The sequence below is a fragment of the Chiloscyllium plagiosum genome, unplaced genomic scaffold (genome assembly GCF_037043375.1).
Source record: "Chiloscyllium plagiosum isolate Xiang-an unplaced genomic scaffold, Cpla_swu_hap1 HiC_scaffold_10, whole genome shotgun sequence".
NCBI classification, from domain to species: domain Eukaryota; kingdom Metazoa; phylum Chordata; class Chondrichthyes; order Orectolobiformes; family Hemiscylliidae; genus Chiloscyllium; species Chiloscyllium plagiosum.
Genome location: NW_028270148.1, coordinates 13,610,408 through 13,626,839, shown reverse-complemented (window position 1 = coordinate 13,626,839; position 16,432 = coordinate 13,610,408). Strand labels below are relative to the sequence as shown.

General features: G+C 43.8%; 1 protein-coding gene across 1 annotated transcript in view; it reads left to right on the top strand.

Moving 5' to 3' along the window:
* The window catches only part of arfgef3 (ARFGEF family member 3), a 150,304-nt gene that overhangs the window by 115,986 nt on the left and 17,886 nt on the right, over nt 1-16,432 (top strand). The window contains exons 24-29 of the mRNA XM_043695353.2: nt 1,503-1,625; nt 2,628-2,731; nt 3,889-4,033; nt 5,849-5,977; nt 7,125-7,301; nt 8,872-8,986. Of these exons, the coding sequence (XP_043551288.2) occupies nt 1,503-1,625; nt 2,628-2,731; nt 3,889-4,033; nt 5,849-5,977; nt 7,125-7,301; nt 8,872-8,986 (793 nt within the window). The remainder of the gene's footprint in view (nt 1-1,502; nt 1,626-2,627; nt 2,732-3,888; nt 4,034-5,848; nt 5,978-7,124; nt 7,302-8,871; nt 8,987-16,432) is intronic.

Genomic DNA, 16,432 nt, shown 5'->3' with positions numbered 1-16,432 from the left:
CATTATTGTAAGTCGTGCAGTTGCTACAATGTCATTAACTGTCATTAACTATCTCTCACTGACCCTGTTTTATCCCATTCCTTGCTGCCATAAGCTTCTGTGAATAGTTTATTGCTCCTGTCATAACAACAGCCATCAGTGCGCAGTCACAAACTCTACTCCCTAGCCACCAGCTTCATCCTTTTTGCCTGGTTTTCCTCTGAAACAGACCCAGACTCTTGGCAACCCTAGATCCATGGTTGACCCCTAAATGAACTCATAACTGCATATCTGCAAATATTCCCACCTCTGTCTCATTGTCCAACACTGCCTTAGCTCGATTGTGGCTGAATTCTTGCTTTTATTATCTCTAATCTTGCCTACTCTAATGCACGGGTCTCCCACATCCTGGTTCTCCCACTGTTGGTGGGAGCTCATTGAACCCATTTCCTAATTTGTAATATTGACTACATTTGAAAAATACAGCTTCCTGAAGAAGGGCTTATGCCCGAAACGTCGATTCTCCTGTTCCTTGGATGCTGCCTGACCTGCTGTGCTTTTCCAGCAACACATTTTCAGCTCTGCATTTGAAAAATAGTTTGTTAGCTGTAAACTGCATTGAGATATCCAATGGTTGTGACAAATGCTATATACTGTAAATGCAAGTCTTTCATTTATTTATACTACCCTGTATTTGATGCTCTTCCTCCCATTAAATGACATTACAGCTATAAGGTTATCATAGCACTATGATACACTTCCTTCATGATGAGGATTGCAATTACTAGACAATCATTCGCTCTCTTTATAATGCTGTCAGTTATAATACTGTCTAATACTTTTGTGTTTGGTCTAACATTCACCCAGTTTGTATAATGCCCTTGTGAGAAGTCCAGTGCTAATTAATAGCCTCTCAGTTCTGGATGTGTATTGTTATTAAAAGGCTAAAATTGACCTGACCTTTAAACATTTTGTGCTGTATTATCAGCAATGTTACTGCCAAAACAGGGCTATGGTAGCATTGTGGTTATATGAAGCACGTTGGGATGTTTCATTGTAGGAAGGCAGTGAATAAATGTAATTTATTATTGAGCTAGCAATTTAGAAACCTGGACTAATAATCCAATGACTTTAGTTCAACCCCTACCTCAGATGCTGGAAAATTTAGTTCAATTAATAAAATCTAGAAAAAAAGTAATGGTAAAAAATGAAACCACTGTGCTTTTGTAATCTGGTTCATTAATGCCCCTTTAAGGAAGGAAATCTGCCTTCCTCACCCAGTCTGGTCTACATGTGACTCCAAACCCATGGCAATGTGGTCAACTCTTAGCTGTCCTTTGAACTGGCCTAGGAATGCATTCAGTTGTCCCAAGAGGCAATTAGGGATGGTGGAACTCTGAACCAGAAAGAGATTGTAACTCCCTTGGGGACTTGCTGCCAAATGTCTGGCTGTGAAGGGGTGTAGTTAGATGTAGACGGACTATGTTTACTGTCATGTGCTGAGTCACTTTGTTCATCGGCAGGAAAATCCCAGGCTCCAGTTTTTGATGTCTTTGAAGCATTCCTGAACACGGATAACATTCAAGTGTTTGCTAACGCAGCCACTGACTACATAATGTGCCTTATGAAGTTTGTCAAGGGTTTGGGTAAGCTTGCTCTTATGGAAAATTAAGACTATCTATATAATGATTAAAAAGTTTTACAGCACTGATCCAGGCCAGTTGATTAGCTCAGTTGGCTGAACGGTTGGTTTGTGATACAGAATGGTGCCTCCTGTATGTATTCAATACCATGAAGGACTCTCCTTCTCAACCTCTCCCCTTGCCTGAGGTGTGCTCACCTTCAGCTTAAACTACCACCAGTTGTGTCTCCCTAATGAACAAGTGCAGCCTCACCAACGTCCTGTACAACTGCAACATAACTTCCCAACTTCTATATTCAATGTCCTGACTGATGAAGGCCAGTGTGCCAAAAGCCGCCTTCACTGCCCTGTCTACTGTGACGCTACTTTCAGAGGACTGTGATCCTGAACTCCAAGGTCCCTCTGTTCCATCAGATTCCTTAAAGCCCTACCATTTGTCATGGAAGTCCTAGGAGAAAGTGAGGACTGCAGATGCTGGAGATCAGAGTCAAGAGTGTGATGCTGGAAAAAGAGGAGCAGGAGAATTGACATTTCGGGCATAAGCGTCCCGATACCTAATGAAGGGCTTATGCCCGAAACGTCAATTTTTCTGCTCCTCTGACGCTGCCTGACCTGCTGTGCTTTTCCAGCACCACACTCTCGACCATGAAACTCCTACCTTCATTTGACTTTCCATAGTGCCAGACCTCACCCTATCTGTATTAAACTCCATTTGCTGTTTCTGGGCCCACTTCCCTAGCTGATCAAGGCCCTGCTGCAATTTCTGATAACCTTCCTCATTGTCCATGATACCGCCTATTTTAGTATCATCTATTTTAGTACATTCTCATCCAAATTATTGATATAGCTAACAAACAGCAATGAACCCAGCACCGATCCTTTGAATGTAGGGAAAGAATTAACATCTTCAGGAAAACTAGGAAAGAAACCAAAATAATTGATAGTGTGTGTTTCAAATGATTGTGGAGTACTGAAGTTAATACTGTTTTTTTTAATACATCTGAAGGTGATGAGGATTGTAAAGAAATAGGAGATTGCTATACTGGTTTGGGATCCAGTTCAACAGACTTGTGCCTTCCCGCCCTTGATTACCTCAGGAAGTGTTCGCAGGTAAAGACTATTCCCGAATATTGCTTCAAGAAAGATAGCCAATTTAGATTGAGTTCCTTGCTTAAATCAATGGACCTGGAGATTGTTTGATGATTCCAGCAGGAATACCCTAATATCAAATGAAAAATGCGAATGCTGGAGAAGGCTGTGCATACGGAGGAAGAACCGGAGTTAGTGTGTATGAACATGCTCAGCGTTAGCAGGGTAGAGTGTCGTGTCCATCTGTCCACTCTCTGGCCCTGAATGAAATGGCTCTACACACTGACTGGAATCAGCTATTCCTGGATATACAGTCATCTCCGGCGCTAGCGTATCAGCATGTTTAGGGGGGATTTTGATTTAGGGGTGTTGAGTCATAATCCCTAGCTGTCTTGGTTCAGTGTGTAACAGCTGACTCAGGAAACCTGAGTTGCTGGTGGTTATGTAAACCTTTACATACAGGTTGTAATCTGGAGCTTTGGGTGTTGATGGTTCAGGCTCCAATTTGTTTAAACACGTGTTTTACCAGGAATCTCTCCTGTCCTTACCACCTGCCCTTGGGTTGTGTTAGAAGGATTTGCAGGTTTTGACCCTGTTCTGAGCACACCTTCCTTGGCCATCAAGTGGAACTTAACCTAGAGTCCCTGGCTCAGAGGCAGGGACATTACCCACAGTATCCTCCTTGCTCAGAAATGCACAACCTTCAGCCACACCAGGCAAATGATGTCCAGGGAAAAATGGGAATTCCCATTTTTGAGCTTCCGTTGAGAAAAGACCAAAATTAGTGAAAACGTTACCATAGACGTAAGCCATTCAGCATAATCAGCTCTGCTGTTCAACAAGATCTTGGCTGACTTGATAATCTTCAACTCCACTTTGCTGCTCTTTGCCTTTTAATGGTAATGGGAGTGTAGCACAATGGGGAAAGCTGTTCAACTTCTCAAGACTATTCTGTCATTCAGCGACATCATGGCTGATCAACTCTGTTACCCACCCCAGTTCCAATATATCCTTGCCCATTTTTTTAAATGATGGCTTAGTTTTAAACCATGTTCAATTTACTCCCAGCCTCAACAGCATGATGGTTCCAGATTTCCTCCGCTCTCTGTGTAAGGAGGCTTCTTTGTGACATTCCAGTCTGTTTTTGGTCATTTACGTATTTGGTTGTACTTCCTTAGTTACTTGCCAAAATCTACAAGATGCCTTCGAAGCCGATCTTCCACGGGCTGCAGCTCGCCAGTTTACCGTTCAGAGGCCTCGAGAGATCGCTGAGCAGTGAAGACGGGATTGAGTCAGTCCTCAATGAGTTCGACGATGACACAGGTAAAGGAGAGCTCGACTCTCTTTATAAAATTGTGCTCCCTAATAATTAAAAAGAACACATATTGGACACTTCCGTGCTCTTCCATGTTCAAGTTCAAGCTCACAGAATAACACTGTTCAGATTGAGACCATTCTGCCCATCTTGCCTTTACTGAGCCACCTGATTAGATCCACTCCACTTGCTCTTTCCTTCTCGTCCTGCAGCTTTCTCCTTTACAAATTTTCATCCATTCTCCTTTGAAAGTTGGTTCTGCATCTGCTTTCAGTCTCTAAACACTACATCTACTCATTAAAGTTTCCTGATATAAGAAAATACTTGTATTACCCTTTATAGAATACAGTGTTTCCCTGGATAAAGATGTCTTTCCTCATGTCACCTCCACCAAACCTGCTCCCTCTTTCTCCTTCTGCCTGTTCCCTCCTTCTCTGCCTCCTCTCTCCACTTACCCCTCCCTCCGACCCCAGCTGCGCCTCTCTAATCCATGCTTTAACGTCATTATAAATAGAATACCTGGATCTCATCACATTGCAGTCTGTAGGAACGTGCTGTGCGGAAGTTGGCTGCTATGTTTGCCTCACTTCAAAAAAAGTACCAAATAGTTTGTGAAGTGCTTTATAATTTATCTGGTGTCTGTGAACACAAGGACATAAGAGCTAGCAGCAGGAGTAGGCCATTCAGCCTCCTGAGCCTGCTCCACCATTTAATACAATCATGACTGATCTCATCTCGGCCTCAACTCCACCTTCCTGCCCATTCTCCACAACCCTTTAACCCATTACTAATTAAAAATCTATCTCCTCCTTACTTAATGTTGCAGCATCCTCCCCACTCTGAGGAAGTTAATTCCACAGCTTCACAACTTTTGTGAGAAGTTATTTCGCCTCATTTTTGTTTTAAATCTGCTACTCCTTATTCTAAACCTCCCATCCCAAATTGCTCCACATGAAGACATATCCTCTCCATGTCTACTTTGTCAATCCCTTTTAGCATCTTATATAGCTCAATTAGGTTTCTTATCCTTCAAAACTCCAGACAGTATAGGCCTAAACCACTCAAACTCTCCTCATAAGACAAACCCCTCACCTCTGGAATCAATCTAGTGAATCTCCTCTGAACTAACTCCAGTGTAATTACATCCCTCCTCAAGTATGTGGACCAAAACTCTGTGCAACAACTTAGGCACAGGCTCACTAATGAAAGGTGTTATATAAATATATGCCTTTCTCTTTAATGACCACCATTAGGAAATATGAAATAATATATTTTGAAGCACTGTCACTTTATTAATATTAGGTAGAGGAAGTTAGAATTGTCCCCATTTCGGTGGCTCAGTGGTTAGCACTGCTGCCTCATAGCACTAGAGACCTGGGTTTGATTCCAGCCTCGGGCAACTGTGTGTAGAGTTTGCACATTCTCCCCGTGTCTGTGTGGGTTTCCTCTGGGTGCTCCAATTTCCTCCCACAATCCAAAGATGTGCAGATCAGGTGAGTTGGCCATGTTAAATTGCCCATTGTGTTCGGTGCATTAGTGATGGGGTAAATGTAGGGGAATGGGTCTGGGTGGATTACTCTTCAGATGGTCGGTGTGGACTTGTTGGGCCAAAGGACCTGTTTCCACACTGTAGAGAATCTAATCTCATAACTATCCAGTGTATAATTATGAAAAGGCATTATGTTTTAAAAGTGTTAAACATTGTCCAGCAAACACGAGGAACTATGAAGTCGCTGTGATTAAAAAGCCTTTTCCGTTTTCTCCTGTTGTAAAGTTTCTTGGGCTTCTGGCAAAGGAATGAGTGGGTGGTGATTCTCTTGCAGGTTTGATTCAAGTCTGGATTTTGCTGCTGGAGCAGCTCACCACAGCCATCTCCAACTGTCCACGCCAGCACCAACCTCCCACACTGGACCTCCTGTTTGAGCTGCTGCGAGAAGTCACGAAAGTACCAGGTAGTGAGGATGAGATGGGAATGGGGTGAGAGAAATGGCACTCCTGCACTGCCACAAAGGGGCAACTGATTTGCTCATTCGAATAGAAATCTCGTTTTCCCACCTTCACAATCTGCTCCTTCATCCTCCTGCATGTACAGCCCTACCTTATAACTTGGTGTTTGTTGCATGGGCAGCACGGTGGTCCAGTGATTAGCACTGCTACCTCACAATGCCAGGGACTTAGGTTCAATTCCATCCTTGGGTGACTGTTTGCACATTCTCCCCATGTCTGTGTGGGCTTCCTTTAGGTGCTCCGGTTCTCTCCCACAATCCACAGTTGTGCAGGTTAGGTTGACTGGCTGTGGGAAATGCAAAGTTACTGAAGAAAGGTTGACTAAGCTTGGACTTTTCTCTCTGGAGAGAAGGAGCAAGAGAGGAGACCTGATCGAGGTGTACAAAATAATGAGAGGAATAGATAGAGTCAATAGCCAGAGACTTTTCCCCAGGGCAGGATTGACTGATATGAGGAGTCATAGTTTGAAGATATTAGGAAGAAGGTATAAAGGAGATGTCAGAGATAGGTTCTTTACGCAGAGAGCTGTGAATGCATGGAATGCATTGCCAGCTGTGGTGGTGGAAGCAGAGTCATTGGGGACATTTAAGCGACTGCTAGACATGCACATGGATAGCAGTGAGTTGAGGGGTGCATAGGTTAAGTTACTATATTTTACATCAGGGTTAAACCTCGGCACAACATTGTGGGCCAAGGGGCCTGCTCTGTGCTGTACTTTTCTATGTTCTATGTTCTGTTGGGTGGGGAGTTGGGTCTGGGTGGGATGCTCTTCTGTGGGATGGTGCAGACACAATGGGTTAAATATTCCCTTTCTGCACTATGGGGATTCTATGGCCATGTGTAGGATTGTGTAAATGGCATTTAATTCAGTAAGTTTACTACAGGAAATAATACACAATTACAGATTTCAAAACTCTCAAGGTGCTTTATAAATGATGAGCGCCGAAGTTCTGTATTCTCATTTATGATCATGACAACGGCTCAGCTTTGTGATTAGAGTAATACCTACTAAGATTTCAGGCCTACGTCTGCCACAGAAATACTTACAAACCTTGTCCTGACTGTAAGACAATGTCTTGTTGACTTCTGTAGGTCCTGGATTTGGGATTTTTGCTGTCACCCATCTCCTCCTTCCAGTGATGTCTCTCTGGCTTCAACGTAACCATGGAGACCAATCGTACTGGGAAATGGCTGCTGCCAATTTTAAGCATGCCATTGGACTGTCCTCGGAACTGGTGATGGAGCATATTCACTGCTTTATCCAATCAGGTAGGACTTTGCTGGTGGAACAGGCATCATTTGGGTAGATAAGTTACAAAAGAGAAAGCAGCCAATAATGCTTGCAAATTATCATGTTATCCTACAGTGCATTTGCAATAATGACCTTCCTGAATGTTTCTGTGCCTAGTAACTGTTTATTATAGCAAGTTTTGCATTTAATTCTCTAAGGAGGAGAGAGTGAGGTCTGCAGATGCTGGAGATCAGAGCTGAAAATGTGTTGCTGGAAAAGCGCAGCAGGTCAGGCAGCATCCAGGGAACAGGAGAATCGATGTTTCGGGCATAAGCCCTTCTTCAGGAATGTGGGATTCCTGAAGAAGAGCTTATGCCCGAAACGTCGATTCTCCTGTTCCCTGGATGCTGCCTGACCTGCTGCACTTTTCCAGCAACACATTTTCAGATTTAATTCTCTAAGCTGACTTCAACATAGGGCTGGTACTGCTACAACTGGTTATGACACCACAAGGTACAGGAGCAGAATTAGACCATTCATCCCATTGAGGAGAAAGTGAGGACTGCAGATGCTGGAGATCAGAGCTTAAAAATGTGTTGCTGGAAAAGCGCAGAAGGGCTTATGCCTGAAACGTCGATTCTCCTATTCCTTTGATGCTGCCTGACCTGCTGCGCTTTTCCAGCAACACATTTTTAAGCATTCATCCCATTGAGTCTGTTCCACCATTCATGATATGTTTCCCAATCCCATTCTCCTGACCCTTTCCATTCTCTGTGTCCTATTACTTGTTCTGGAACCTTTAATAACCTCTGCTGAGCCCTGTTTACTTTAACTTTTTCTATAATTGCCCGTGCAATTGAACCCCATCCACCCCCCACTATTTAATTTTAAGCTCGCTCTCGTGCCACTCGTAAGCACATAAAGAGCTCACCAGGATGGCTACAGGAGGGACGTATCCCCTGGCTGAGAGATTGAGAATCACTAACACGGTCTGAGATTGGGGAGCAGGCCATTTAGGGCTGCTATCAGGAGCAACTGCTCCACTCAGATGATGGTGAACCTTTAGAATACTCTTAGTTCATATCCTTCTGCTGGTTGAACTAAAAGACAAATTATCTCATCTCGCTGTAGGAGATTATTGTGTGCAAATTGGCTGATGCACGTCATAAGTTAATAAACACATCAACTGAGGTTCAGGTGACTGGTCAGTATTTCTCAGTTGTCAATATGGGCTCAAATCCCAATCCAGCTTGTTGACCAGGGAAAGAGGGAGCACAACATGGTGCAAACAGTTGATACCATTCCTTCTGACACTTCCCTGTTATTCTCCAAACAGAACAAATGTTTTTGAAGATACAAAACAAAGAGTTAGGGCATGTCAGAAATAACTCATTGGCTGTAAAGTATTTTGGAACGTACTGAGGTTATCTATAAATGCAAATCTCCCTTCTTTCTTGAATTAGAAAGACTGATCCTTGCGTGTGGGGATTCCAGCCAAACCGTTCCCTTGGTGCCTCATCTTGCGTGAGGTTAAAACAGACCAAAATGGATGACTTTTCTTTTACTGCCATCACAGAATTTTTTTTTTTCTTTTCTGATTTGTTGTAGATATTGGCTACGAGAGCAGCATCAATTCCATGCTGAAAGACCTTCTGAAGCTCCTTGTGTCCTGCATTGCAGAACCCACCGAAACAATCTCCCGAGTTGGCTGCTCATGTATCAGGTAGGAATGGGGAGACTTCACCTAACTTGGCACCTCCACTGAGTTCATTTGTAGGACACACCACCACCCCCTGTCTCTTTGTCCCATTTCTACAATAATCTTGAGGCTTGAGTTTATTTGTGCTACAGCACTAGGGGGAGCTCTTACTGCACATCTGTAATGTGCAGGGAACACGTGGACTTGACACAGACTAACAATTTTGTTAACCAAATGCATGTTCCTGTTTCCACTTTGCCTATAATTTCTCAACATTTCCCTCAAGTATGTCTGTGACAATTCAGTGAATATTGAAGAGGTATAATTAAGAAATTTCAGTCATTGAGATTACCAAATTTCTATTAACTTTCAAGGCTATGGAGAATTGATTATAAACTTTTTTTGGTAAAAAATCAGTTTAAAAAGTGTTGTGAATTGAGAAGGGCCTAACACAGGCGTATTATATCATGTAGGATTCAAAGCACTGTCCTTGGGATTATGTGTCAGGTTAGCCTTGACAGTCTGGGGTTAAGTCTAACATTTACGTAAGAGCTAGGAGCAGAGGAAGGCAATTCAGCCCCTTAAAACTGCTCCACTACTTAGTATGGTCATGGTTGATCTCATCTTGGCCTCAACTCCACTTTGCTGTCAGCTCTCCAGAATCTATCTCCACCGTGCCACTGAGGGCGGCACTTTGATCTTGTGCTGTGTAACACGGTGGCTCAGTGGTTAGCACTGCTGCCTCACAGCGCCAGGGACCCGGGTTCCATTCCTGCCTCGGGCGACTGTCTGTGTGGAGTTTGCACATTCTCCCCGTGTCTGCGTGGGTTTCCTCCAGGTGCTCCGGTTTCCTCCCACAGTCCAAAGATGTGCAATTCAGGTGAATTGGTCATTCTAAATTGCCCATAGTGTTAGATGCATTAGTCAGGGGTGAATGTAAGGGAATGGGTCTGGGTGGGTTGCTCTTCGGAGGGTCGGTGTGAACTTGTTGGGCCGAAGGGCCTGTTTCCACACTGTAGGTAATGTAATCTGATCTCATCTTAAACTTATTCAATGCCCCAATGTCCACTACCCTCTGGGATAGTGAATTCCACAGATTCATAACCCTTTGAAAGAAGTAATTCCTACTAATCTCTGTTTTAAATCTGCTACCCCTTATCCTAAAACTATGTCCATTCATTCTAGATGTCCCCACAAGGAAACACTCTCTCTACATTAACTTTGTCAATCCCCTTTAACATCTTATATACCTCAATTAGATCTCCTCTCAACCTTCTAAGCTCTAGTGGGTGCACGCGTAAACTTCATAAGACAGTGCCATGTAAGACATATTTATTTTGCTTATTTTCATGGTCTCATTTAATATAAATTGTGGCAAGTTAGCTGATACTTTATGCAGGGGGTTTGAGCCTGATAAAATTGCGTTGGATTTTGATATACCTTATTCACCCAATTTACTTCAGATCAGAGGAAGGGTCATTCAACCCGATATGTGAACTCCGATTTCTCTCCACAGACGCTGAGCTTTTCCAGCAATTTCTGTTTTTGACAAAGATAACCGTAGTTCTAAACTTAAGCAGTTTACTCACACAAATTTAAACATCTTAGAACTTATATGTATATCTTTGAAGGATCCTTTGTGGAGTAAAGATAACATCTGACTCACTAGTTCCTCAGTCAAGCAATAAAGAAGGATCGGTGATCAGACTAGCATAATCAAACACAGATGCAAACAAGTCGTTAAAGTCCACATTTCCTTCTCTAGTAATTCAGATGTAGGAAAATTTCATCCTGCCACCAGCATCAGGAACAGTTGCTCATGGGCTGGCAGTGGTGCAGTCTGTAACAAGCGCTTATGCACAACTGGGGGGTTGAATTAGCTTTACTGTTACATATTCAGGTGAGTACAGTGAAAGGCTTGCAAGTCAGCACTTACAACACCATCTAAGGTATAAGGTCAAGCAATAGGTACAGATTCTACAGTACAAGTTCTTAGGGAAAAAAAGATAAAGAAATAAGAAGTCCAGCATTGCAGAGCGCAGCAGTAGCTTAGAAAATGGGGAAATAAGAAGTCCACACACCAGTCCTTCCAATCCAGTCCAAGCTGACATTGAGCGTCCAGCCCATGCCGTGCCTTGACTCCAGAATGTTCAGGGCTTCACTATGGGCCAGGACTATAACGCTGGGCACAAAGATCACTACAGGGGGCAGGAGACCGCTACACCAGGCTGGGAGATCACCATCAGGCTGGGTCTGTGCTAAGGCCAAAGCTCAGGACATCTTCTCTGAGATAAAAGAGAGATAAGAGAAAAAAAAACACAAACAAGAAAAGAGAAAAATAAAGAAAACAAAATGGATGGAGCAGACGGGCTCTGGCTGAAGCATCCTGCTGCACCACCATCTTGGATCGATTACAAACTTGCTCTCTTTGTTCCTGTAACCCTTCCTGTCAGTGGCGGCCATTACAGAATGTACTGGGCTTTTCTCCCTCATTCTGTCCCAGCTTCAGGGGGCACTGTGAAAATAACTCACTGGGTGGGTGTAGGGAGCTTCTTGGTCTCATTACCCACTCCACCATTGCCTTCAATGGCATGTACCATTAACGTGTAAAACCAGTTGTACCCTCTCCCATCACTTTCTTAGTGGGCAGATTACGTTAAAGATAACTCCATACTCTTCCACCTCACTCATTCGATTCTCCAGTTAACAAAGCCTTACTAAAAAAAAACCCCAAACAAAACAAGTGCAAGGGTTTATTTCTGAGGAGAGCGCATTGAAGTTGCAGTAAACATGTATCAGACCTTGATCAGACCATACTTGGAGGACTGTGAACAATTCTAGTTGCTGTTTTATAAAAGTGATACTGGAGAGGGAAAAATAGGAAGATTTACAGGGATAATACTACCTGGAGGTTGGGCTTCCTGTCTCGAAAAATGAAAGCTGAAGGTTGAACTAAACACACTAACAGAATGTACACGGAGAGAAGATTTACAAGTATGTTGCCAGGGATGGAGGGTTTGAGCTATAGTTAGAAGTTGAATAGGCTGGGGCTGTTTTCCCTGGAGTGTCAGAGGCTGAGGGGTGACCTTTTAGAGGTTTACAAAATCATGAGGGGCATGGATAAGTAAAGTAGATAAGGTTCTTCCCCTGGGTTGGGGGAGTCCAGTACTAGAGGGCATAGGTTTAGGGTGAGAGGGGAAAGGTTTGAAATGGACCTACGGGCCAACTTTTTCACACAGAGGGTGGTACGTGTATGGAATGAGCTGCCAGAGGAAGTGGTGGAGGCTGGTACAATGACAGCATTTAAAAGGCATCTGGATGAGTACTGGCAGGCAAGGAAGGAGCTCAGAAATGGTCTGACGAGAGCCAGGAGGGGGCACGAAAAAGGCTTGGCAGAACAGATTAGGGAGAACACAAAGGCATTTACACTTATGTGAGGAATAAGAGAATGGTCAAAGAAAGAGTACGGCCGATCAGGGATAGCATAGGGAACTTGTGTGTGGAGTCTGAGGAGGTAGGGGAAGCCCTAAATGAGTTTTTTGCTTCTGTCTTTACGAAAGAAATGAACTTTGTAGTGAATGAAACCTTTGAAGAACAGGTGTGCATGCTGAAATGGATAGAGATAGAGGAAGCTGATGTGCTGAAAATTTTGTCAAACATTAAGATTGACAAGTCGCCAGGCCCGGACCAGATTTATCCTCAGCTGCTTTGGGAAACGAGAAATGCAATTGCTTCGCCACTTGAGAAGATCTTTGCATCCTCGCTCTCCACTGGAGTCGTACCTGAGGACTGGAGAGAGGCAAATGTAATTCCTCTCTTCAAGAAAGGAAATAGGGAAATCCCCGGCAATTACAGACCAGTCAGTCTCATGTCTGTCGTCTGCAAGGTGTTAGAAAGGATTCTGAGGGATAGGATTTATGACCATCTGGAAGAGCATGGCTTGATTAAATGCAGTCAACACGGCTTTGTGAGGGGCAGGTCATGCCTCACAAACCTTTGAGGATGTGACTAGAAAAGTTGATGTGGGTCGAGCTGTGGATGTGGTGTATATGGACTTCAGCAAGGCATTTGATAAGGTTCCCCATGGTAGGCTCATTCAGAAGGTCAGGAGGAGTGGGATACAGGGGAACTTAGCTGTCTGGATACAGAATTGGCTGGCCAACAGAAGACAGCGAGTGGTAGTAGAAGGAAAATATTCTGCCTGGAAGTCAGTGGTGAGTGGTGTTCCACAGGGCTCTGTTCTTGGGCCTCTACTGTTTGTAATATTAATGACTTGGATGAGGAGATTGAAGGATGGGTCAGCAAGTTTGCAGATGACACAAAGATTGGAGGTGTCGTTGACAGTATAGAGGGCTGTTGTAGGCTGCAGTGGGACATTGACAAAATGCAGAGATGGGCTGAGAGGTGGCAGATGGAATTCAACCTGGATAAATGCGAGGTGATACATTTTGGAAGGTCGAATTTAAAAGCTGAGTACAGGGTTATGAATAGGATTCTTGGCAGTGTGGAGGAACAGAGGGATCTTGGTGTGCAGGTACATAGATCCCTTAAAATGGCCACCCAAGTGGACAGGGTTTTTAAGAAAGCATATGGTGTTTTGGCTTTCATTAACAGGGGGATTGAGTTTAAGAGTCGTGAGATCTTGTTGCAGCTCTATAAAACTTTGGTTAGACCGCACTTGGAATATTGCGACCAGTTCTGGTCACCCTATTATAGGAAAGATGTGGATGCTTTGGAGAGGGTTCAGAGGAGGTTTACCAGGATGCTGCCTGGACTGGAGGGCTTGTCTTATGAAGAGAGGTTGACTGAACTTGGACTTTTTTCATTGGAGAAAAGGAGGAGGAGAGGGGACCTAATTGAGGTATACAAGATAATGAGAGGCATAGATAGTCGATAGCCAGAGATTTCCCAGGACAGAAATGACTAACATGAGGGGTCATAGTTTTAAGCTGGTTGGAGGAAAGTATAGAGGGGATGTCAGAGGCGGGTTCTTTACACAGAGAGTTGTGAGAGCATGGAATGCGTTGCCAGCAGCAGTTGTGGAAGCAAGGTCATTGGGGACATTTAAGAGACTGCTGGACATGCATATGGTCACAGAAATTTGAGGGTGCATACATGAGGATCAGTGGTCGGCACAACATTGTGGGCTGAAGGGCCTGTTCTGTGCTGTACTGTTCTATGTTCTATGAATAGGAAGGGTTAAAAGGAGTATGGGCTGACAGCTGGCAAATGGGACTAAATTAATTACGGATACCTGGTCAGCATGGCTAAGTTGGATCGAAGGGTCTGTCCCTGAGCTGTACATTTCTATGACTCTATGGGTATTCAGAAAAATTTACTTGCACAGGGACTGGTGAGAACATGGAACTCACCATCACAAGAACTTTAACTTTCACTATTACCTTATTTCTTTATTTTTCTACTTATGCTATGAAGGTAAGGCTTAATTTTTTTAAAAAAATGTTGTTTCCTTTACTACTTTGTACCTGAGTTTTTATATCTTAGGTACCTTTGTATCTGAGATGGCACCATGTGTGGCGACATTATACACTTTTCACTGTACTCCTGTACTTGAGTACATAAAGTCATAGAGATGTACAGCATGGAAACAGACCCTTCGGTCCACCCCGTCCATGCCGACCAGATATCCCAAACCAATCTAGTCCCACCTGCCAGCACCCAGCCCATATCCCTCCAAACCCTTCCTATTCATATACCCATCCAGATCGCCTTTTAAATGTTGCAATTGTACCAGCCTCCACCACTTCCTCTGGCAGCTCATTCCATACACGTACCACCCTCTGCATGAAAAAGTTGCCCCTTAGGTCTCTTTTATATCTTTCCCCTCTCACCCTAAATCTATGCCCTCCAGTTCTGGATTCCCCCACCCCAAGGAAAGGGCCTCATCTATTTATCCTATCCATGCCCCTCATGATTGTTTAAGCCTCTATAAGGTCACCCCTTAGCCTCTGATGCTTCAGGGAAAACAGCCATAGCCTATTCAACCTCTCTCTATAGCTCAAATCCTCCAACTCTGGCAACGTCCTTGTAAATCTCTTCTGAATCCTTTCAAGTTTCACAATGTCTTTCCAACAGTAAGGAGACCAGAATTGCACACAATATTCCAACAGTGGCCTAACCAAAGTCCTGTACAGCCACATGATCTCCCAACTCCTGTACTTAATATTCTGACCAATAAAGGAAAGCATACTTCACCATCCTATCTACCTGCGACTCCACTTTCAAGAAGCTATGAACCTGCACTCCAAGGTCTCTTTGTTCAGCAATATGCCCTATGACGTTACCATTAAGTGTATAAGTCCTGCCAAGATTTGCTTTCCCAAAATGCAGCATCTCCCATTTATCTAAATTAAACTCCATCTGCCACTTCTCAGCCCATTGGCCCATCTGATCAAGATCCCATTGTAATCTGAGGTAACCCTCTTTGCTGTTCACTACACCTCCAATTTTGGTGTCATTTGCAAACTTACTAACTATACCTCTTATGCTCACATCAAAATCATTTATATGAATCATGAAAAGTAGAGGGCCCAGCAAGGATTGTTGTGGCACTCCACTGGTCACAGGCCTCCAATCTGAAAAGCAACCTTCCACCACCACCCTCTGTCTTCTACCTTTGAGCCAGTTCTGTATCCAAATGGCTAAATCTCCCTGTATTCCATGGGATCCATGTGACAGTAAAATCTAAATGCTAAAAACTGCATCAACACTGTAGATGCAGTTCAGAAGAAACTGGCTATGCATTAGAATAGAGTGAGATGAGTAAAGATGGCAGGAGGCTTGAGTGGAGTGTAAGGATGTGCATGGACTAGTTGGGCTGAATGGCCTGATACTATATATCCTCTGTCCTCCTGTCCAAAACATTTTTATTAATTTCTTATTTTTTCAATTTTTATTTAATTTATTGGATCATGGAATGTGGGCATTGCTGTCTAGGCAAGCCTTTATTGCCTGTCCTTAGTTGCCCTTAAGATGGAGGTGGTGGTGAGCTGCCTTCTTGAACCGTTGCAGTCCACCTGTTGTACAGAGGGAATTCCAGGATTTTGACCCAGTGACACTGAGGGAACAGTGATATATTTCCAAGTAAGGATGGTGAGTGGCTTGTTGGGGAACATGTCATAGACTCATAGAGATGTACAGCATGGAAACAGACCCTTTGGTCTAACCTGTCCATGCCGACCAGATATCCCGAACTAATCTAGTCCCACCTACCAGCACCTGGCTCATATCCCTCCAAACCCTTCCTATTCATATTCCTATCCAAATGCCTCTTAAATGTTGCAATTGTACCAGCCTCCACCACTTCCTCTGGCAGCTCATTCCATACACGTACCACCCTCTGCGTGAAAAGGTTGCCCCTTCGGTCTCTTTTATATCTTCCCCCTCTCACCCTAAACCTATGCCCTCTAGATCTGGACTCCCTGACCCCTGGGAAAAGACTTTGTCTAT